Raw genomic sequence first — 8104 nt, 5'->3', positions numbered from 1 at the left:
GAGCATTTTGAAAATATCTGATTTGTAAATGATGGACTGGGTATTATTTGATGAACTTGTTAAACAGGCCACATCAATAGTTTAATGTATGGAGTGATCGAAGGTCAGTTCAGCAGTAAATGTTCATTGAACCAAGCTTTCAGTCCACAGGAAATGTCGTTATTTTCACCACTTATGACAAAATAGGAAGCATTTGAAGTTTGGAGTGCTGATTAATTGAAATGTAAAGTGTTACTTTTAGTTGTTTGAATCAATGTACCATTGTTAATTTTTTACGTGAGTGCAATTGTAAGTATGTACCTTGATATCTTAATTGTTTGACAGAAGTTGGCGTAAGTTACACTTAGAATGTTGATCCAGGTTCAGTACCTGTCTTTCTTTATTTGTCAGATTTTTTTACTAGTTAGCCAACTTTGAAATGTTAATTGTTTGACTGAAGTTCATGTAACTGTAACTTCCACTTAGACTTTGAGTTAGAATGTTTGTTCCAGGTTCGTTATCTGTCTTTCAGTATTTGTCAGATTTTTGTACTAGTTAGCCATGGTGCAAAACATGCATTTGTTGCACTGACTGACTGAGTGGTTATTTAATGGGTATATGATTCATATATGAATATTATGAACTTGCAAAATGAAACTTATCAAAAGGAATTTCACACGTGAGTGACTTTGGATTTAAATTTATCTTTTTTTTTTTTTTTTTTTAATGCATATTATGATTATGATTTGTGCAATTGTTGGGAACCTTGTTAGAAAAAAAGAATGATTATTCTAATACTAATAGAAGCAATTGTAGACTTGAATCTGTACACTTCTAAAAATTAAGAATTGTGATGAAAAACTTAGTGGAAATACAAGTTTAGAAACATGACTAAAACATGACACAGTGCTCAGATTTTGGTGCAAATGTCTTAAATGATAGGGTCAAGTAGGCTGTAATTGAGATGGATTTAAATTGATTTTGCTCAATTAACTGTCACTGCATGTGCGGCCTGTTAATTTGAAATTTTGTGCTTTCAATTTGTAAAGCAGGGAAGTGATTTTGGTGGAGGCAGTGAAGAGGATGACCGTTCATTCGAAATCACCCCCAAGGACGTCAAGAAACGGACACCAGTGCGGCCACAGCCGAAAACCTCTGCAGACATTTGCAACGAGTTTGGTCTGAAAAACACTGACATCAACTTCTCTGAGGACGACTACAAGAACATCACCAATTACAAACTGTTCTCTCAGTACGTGCGACCGCTCATCGCCAAAGACAACCCCAAGATTGCCCAGGCCAAGCTGGTGGTTTTGCTGGGCGCCAAGTGGCGGGAGTTTGCCTGCCAACAACCCGTTCAAAGGCCAGCCCCCAGGTCCCGGGGACCGATCAGAGACTGTCAGCGCTGTGGTGGTCCCCTCGTCATCGGCTGCAGCGTCACCTGCCACACCACAGAGGGGTAACTGTCGCTCACCTGCTTTTAAAAAACAAATTTTTTTTTTTTAATTTGATTTTTTATGCATTTGTTTTATTTTTATTTACCGGTAATTAATTTTATTTGAATGATTTTAAGATTAAATTTGTGTACAGTTTAACTTAGCACAAAATATATGTAACAATGAACATACATGAAAAAAAGAAAGGGGTAAAAAAAAAGAGGGGGCCATGGGGGGTGGGGGGTCTGCATTGTGATGATATGTTTTCCCGGGGAGGAGCGGACCCAATTTCACACAGAAAAATCTGTTGCGACAAAAAAGTAATTCAGGACAATACAATACAATACAATACAATACAATACAGCACAGCACAGCACAGCGCAGTGCCAGAAGGTGCCAGTAAAAGATGCTGTGCTGTGCGTCAGGGCATCGGAAATCTCTGTACATGGAGTGGTGAATTCTCAGTGTTACAATATAGAATAGAATACAATATAATACAGTGCAATGCAGTGCAACAGACTACGATATTATACTATCCAATACAATATGATACAGTAAATTACAATACATTACAACATCACAACACAAAACACTGCAATACTATACGCTACAATACAATACGATACAATTATTCTGCTTCAGATGAGGAGGAGGACGGTGAGGCCACCGAGGAGGAGAGTGGAGGAGGGGGAGGAGGCAAGTCCGGCAAGGGGAAGAAGAGCAAAGGGAAGAAGGCGGTGGCCCCCCTTAAGATCAAGATCACCAAGAAGCGCAAGAAGAAGAAGGCAAGCTCAGTGAGTAGCCTTTGTGCTGCAGTTGGTTTCCCTTGGGTTTGGTGCTGCCATACTTAGCCCGGAGCTGCTCAGCAAACAGTGGGATAGGATGACGAGGTGGTCGTTAGGTCCCTGCAGGCTATGAGTCGTTTTTCCCGTTCGTATGCCTTGGGATGTCAGACCGACAGATCTGTTGCTTTTGGTCTTGGATGGTCAAAAGTATTGGCTTGGTTATTATTTGTGGCTGTAATAGCAGTAGTATTGTCTTATAATGCTTTTTTTTTTTTTTTGCCTTAATTTTTCTTTTGTTAATGATTTCACCATTGATGATCAGATTATGCTTGGTTGACATTAGTAGTATTTTATCATGGTAGTACTACTATTTCTGTTGTGTTTTACCACTTTTTTGTGTTGTTGTTTACATGCACGCAATTACCAATTGATCTTTTATCTCTGGTGATCAAATCATCCTTTATTATTAGTAGTAGTAGTATATAAGTATTTGTATTTTATTTCTTTCTTCAATTGCTTTATTTGTTTGACATGCATGTAGTTATTTATTTCATGATCTTTGTTTTGATCATATTGGGATGATATTTGTTTTATTCATATTGGTGTGATATTTATTTATTGAGGAGTAGAGAGAGTTGGAAAGCAGAGGTGGTTATAGTGCAGAAAGGGAAAGATAATGCATTTTGTTCAGTTATTGTCGTTTGTTATTTGAACTTATTATTTGTTTTCTTGTTTATTTCCTTTTAGTTTGATGTTGGATGGCCTCTCAAGGCCTGACCAGTGTATTTGGATTTATGTTCAGGTCAAGCATTTGCGTCCCCCCACCCCATTTTTATAATTCAAAATCTTTTACAGGCAGATGTGGAGTATCGAATACGGGTCAGTCTGCACGCTTACTCGTACTGTCATAGATCTGTCTCTTTTTCTTTATCTTCATTTTTTGCTGTGCTCATATTGTGCATGGGAGGAATGGTTTCGGGGGTAGTTGATGCAGCTGTTTCGGTGACGGTGTATTGTTAGGTGATACAGCGTTGTCATGTGATAGTCTGATACAGTGAATGAAGGATTTGGCGTATTGCAAGGAGATGCAGTGTAGGCGACACAGTGAAGGAAGGTGAACAGTTGTGAGTCAGCAGGGGTGCAGGTGCATCTGTTTTTTGAAAAGAAGTTATTCCAGAAATCTGGTTTTCAAAAAGGCCTATAACGTATGGCTGGCTGCCTGGTTAGAAAAATCAAGTGTGTCATGTTTTTTGGTTTATGAATTCAGTCTCACCAAGTTGCAGTTCAAAGCCACTGTTACTGTTTAATCATGTGGTTGAAAAAAACAACAAAACAAAAAACAAGGAAAGGAATATTCTTGACGAAGATTTGTCTAACTCGGCAAGAAAGGGAAAATTCTTGGCAAGGATTTGTCTAACTGGGCCAGAAAAGGAATGTTCTTGATGTGATTAGCCTAGCTCGCTGACTGTCCAATCAGTGTGTTCATTACATGTGATGTGGGTACTGAATAGAGAGGTTTGAAGTAACACTTTTTTTTTTATCTTAACATTCCACTTTCCAGTGCTCATTTCTGACAGTGAGTTATGAACATATTTTTCACCGATAGATACAAGTTTCTGTGTTTCAAAAAAGAAAGAAAAAGAAAGTGGTAACAAAAAAAAAACTGTGTGTAATTATTATCTTTACATTTTTTCACAAGAAGGATACAGCCGGCAAGACCCTTACCTATCTCAAACCATCTTTCCTCAGTTTCTTCTGTCTTTTGTTGTTCAGTGTCGGTTTTAGGGGAAAAAAACCCCCCCGCCAAATTCATTGTCTGAATTTGAGCCTCACACAACAATCACTTGCACCCCTGTGATAGTGCAGAGAAAGAAGTGACAGAAAAGGGGGCTGGGGGGGAAAAAGACAACCCTGCCCTCTCACCTCCCAAAAAAACCCCACCCACCTTCAATCCTCGGCTGATTTGACTTTTGCTTAGAGAGGTAGTGAACTTGATGCGAAAACAGGACGAAGACGAGGCTGGCTACAACACCAGTGATGAGGAGTTTGAACGACAGTTGGAGGAAGCGGCCATCTTGAAGGAGACGGAGAAGGCGGAGGCGGCCGCGGCCCCTGCCCGTAAGAGGACGAAGCGAGGTCGGGGTCAAGGTCACCGCAAGAAGAAGACCAAGACCACCAACAAGTTCCCCAACGACCCTGACGCCGAGGGCTATGAGGTATGCTCGCTCTTCATGATAATTATGATTATTATAATACAAATAGATCCTGCTGAGTGTGCACAAGTGGGTTGGGTCGGTTAAATTGATTGTTATGTTAAAAGAAAAAGAAGAAAAAAAGTCCTATTGATTTGTATAGCACCATTCCATATAAAACTTGCAAACTTGCAAAATGTGCTGTGCATTCTGAAAACAGACGTGTGAACACAAAAATGCAAAAAAAAAAAAAAAAAAAAAAAGAACACCTGATAATCTCAACCCTGCACGGACATCCAGCCTGACAATTCAAACACAGTATATGTTCATACACACACAAGCTTCTCGCACAACACTTATCTTACCTGTCAAATGTCATACATTACTTGCTACTTGATGGTTTTTTGTTGTTGTTTTTTTTGCTTGTTTTGTTCTCATCTTAGGTTTGGGTTTAGGAGGTATCAAGAATTTCTTCTTCTCATTCATTAGATAGACACCCCAGTCTGAATTTTGAATACTGAACAGTTACTGGGCTGTTTTGTGAAGATTTCTTTGTTTAATTCATTCTCCTGACTGTCTTCATTAAACAGATTTGAAATGTTCCACCTGTGTGTCCACTACTGACTTACAGGTGATGTTTCATTACCAAACATGCATTTTGGGGGGTTCCATCGTAATTCTGTTAGACATAGTGCTAAGTCCTGAGAAATAGCTGTTTGAGGCTCAATTTCCACCTGTATAATTCACCTGTTGGGTGAAGGGGTGAAAGCTGTAGGTTCTTTTGAGATTGTAATAATCTGTTGTCAATGTTTTAAAAGAGTTTGAAAAACAAATCAAAAAACACTTTGAAGAAGTATCCACGCAAAAGGAAGAAAAGTTTGTTGATTATTCATTTCTCGTCATCCATATGTTGTGTTTTTTTTCTCTCCCCGTAGACGGAGCACCAGGACTACTGCGAGGTGTGCCAGCAGGGAGGGGAGATCATCCTGTGCGACACATGTCCCCGTGCCTACCACCTGGTGTGTCTGGAGCCAGAGCTGGAGGAGGCCCCTGAGGGCAAGTGGAGCTGTCCCCACTGCGTGAGTACCGGGCTCAGCGGTCACACACTCAAATCTGCATGCTAGTTAGCTGGTTCAACCCTGGGGAGTTTGCAGCCTTGGCATGCTTCCATGCCTTTTTGATGTGGTCTTATTAACCCATTCAATCCTGGAGAGTTTACAGCACTTCCTTCACATTTTGACGCAGTAGAACACTTGGTGTGCATGTTATTACTTACCCATTCACCAAGGAGAGTTAACAGCACTTCCCTGACATTTTGACACGGTAGAACACTTGGCGTGCATGTTATTATTAACCCATTCAACCCTGGGGAGTTTACAGCACTTCCCTGACATTTTGACGCGGTAGAACGCTTGGCGTGCACGTTATTATTAACCCATTCAACCCTGGGGAGTTTACAGCACTTCCCTGACATTTTGACGCTGTTGAACACTTGGCATGCATGTTATTATTAATCCATTCAACCCTGGAGAGTTGACAGCACTTCCCTGACATTTTGACGCGGTAGAACACTTGGCGTGCTTGTTATTGTTAACCCATTCTAACCTCGGGAGTTTACAGCCCTTCCCTGACATTTTGACGCGGTAGAACACTTGACGTGCATGTTATTATTAACCCATTCAACCCTGGAGAGTTTACAGCACTTCCTTTACATTTTGACGTGGTAGAACACTTGGCGTGCATGTTGTTATTAACCCAGTCAGTCCTTGGGAGTTTACAGCCCTTCCTTGACATTTTGATGTGGTCAAACACTTTGTGTGCATGTTATTATTAACCCATTCAGCCATTGGGAGCTTACAGCACTTCCCTGACATTCTGATATGGTCAAACACTTGGCGTGCATGTTATTATTAACCCATCAACCTTGGGAAGTTTACAGCCCTTCCCTGACATTCTGATGAGGTCAAACACTTGGTGTGCATGTTATTATTAATCCATTCAACCCTGGAGAGTTTATAGCGCTTACTTGACATTTTGACGTGGTCAAACACTTGGCGTGCATGTTATTGTTAACCCATTCAAACTTGGGGAGTTTACAGCCCTTCCCTGATATTTTGACGCGGTCAAACACTTGGTGTGCATGTTGTTATTAACCCATTTACCCAGGAGGTTTACAGCACTTCCTTGACATTTTGACGCGGTCAAACACTTGGTGTGCACGTTATAATTAATCCATTCAACCCTTGAGAGTTTACAGCGCTTCCTTCACATTTTGATGCTGTCAAACACTTGGCGTGCATGTTATTATTAACCCATTCAACCCTGGACAGTTTACAGCGCTTACTTGACATTTTGATGCGGTCAAACACTTGCCATGCATGTTATTATTAACCCATTTAACCTTGGGAAGTTTACAGCCTCAGCAGGCTTCCATGCCCTTTTGATGCGGTAAAAGTATGAAAATACACTGAAATTGACTGGTTTTTCCTTCAAATTGACACCTGTTGACAAAGCCAGAAATACTGTTGAAGTTTGTTCCCTTTGCTTGTGGTTTATGCGTCGAAACAAGTTCGCCACTCAAGCTATGCTTGGGTGCAGGGTTGAATGAGTTAAAGATCCTGTGATCTAGGACAGTGTTATTGCATGAGTATCAAGGTTAGAGGTAAAAATTCTGTGCACACATTCATGAAGCATATAGTAGTCTGTTGGCGTTTGATGCATGAACAGCATGCATACCCTCACACATAAAAGTTGTCTGGAAATTCTAAGGCTCTGTCAAGAGTTCAGTACAAAACGACCAGTAAATAAAGACAACACACAGAGATATGGTCAGTGTAACAGTTTTCGGACTCTGAAATGAAGAAAATCTTACGAGCTTATACAGACTTAAAAGATATTAGAAGATTCAGGAAAAATTTGTTGCTGTTGCTAGAAAAAAAACAATGGTTGGTGAATAGATACATCGAGATTCAGGAAAACTTGTTGCTGTTGCAAGAAAAACAAGAAGTTTGGTTGGAGAATTGATATAACAAGATTTAGGAAAATTTGTTGCTGTTGCTTGAAAAAAAAACTTTGGTTGGTGGAAAAGATGTAATAAGATTCAGGAAAAAAGAAATGTTGCTGTTGTGAGAAAAAGAAAACACTTTAGTTTTGGGGGGGCTCTACGGGCGTATGTTTTTTGATCCATCGAGGTGCAGTTCTGAAAAAATGTCAGTCCCGCTAGGCTGCTAATGTGCAGGAAGGGGAGGGCATCCAGGAGCAGGAGGAGGATGACCACATGGAGTTCTGCCGGGTGTGCAAGGACGGCGGGGAGCTGCTGTGCTGCGACGCGTGCCCCTCCGCCTACCACACCCACTGCCTCAACCCCCCCCTCAAGACCATCCCCCAGGGCGAGTGGCACTGCCCCAGATGTGACGTGAGTATTCTGAGTTTTTGGCTGGTGGTGGGTGTCTCAGGTCTTAAGGAATGTACCACCACTCATTTTAAGAACTTGAGTTCAATTAAGACAGAATTAAACGACTGAGAAATGCATGGCCCAAAACCATTCTCATCAGAGGGTGGTGCTGTGCTAGATGTGATGTTAGTACTGTTGGCGGATCCACGTTTCTGTTTTTTTTGGCGTTTTTTATTATTTTATTTTAATTTTATTATATGTAGTCTTTTTATTCAACATGTTTGTGTATGGTGATTTTCAGTAAACTGTGAGAAAACT

General features: G+C 40.6%; 1 protein-coding gene across 1 annotated transcript in view; it reads left to right on the top strand.

The window, feature by feature from the left end:
* LOC143287587 (chromodomain-helicase-DNA-binding protein 4-like) overlaps window positions 1-8104 on the top strand; it is a 50748-nt gene that overhangs the window by 2625 nt on the left and 40019 nt on the right. Inside the window, 6 exon segments of the mRNA XM_076595695.1 lie at window positions 1032-1322; window positions 1324-1438; window positions 2058-2209; window positions 4207-4416; window positions 5328-5471; window positions 7631-7807. Coding sequence (XP_076451810.1) covers window positions 1032-1322; window positions 1324-1438; window positions 2058-2209; window positions 4207-4416; window positions 5328-5471; window positions 7631-7807 — 1089 coding nt within the window.

This window comes from Babylonia areolata, chromosome 11 (assembly GCF_041734735.1).
Source record: "Babylonia areolata isolate BAREFJ2019XMU chromosome 11, ASM4173473v1, whole genome shotgun sequence".
Classification (NCBI taxonomy): Eukaryota; Metazoa; Mollusca; class Gastropoda; order Neogastropoda; family Buccinidae; genus Babylonia; species Babylonia areolata.
This window is presented reverse-complemented; position numbering and strand designations above follow the sequence as displayed.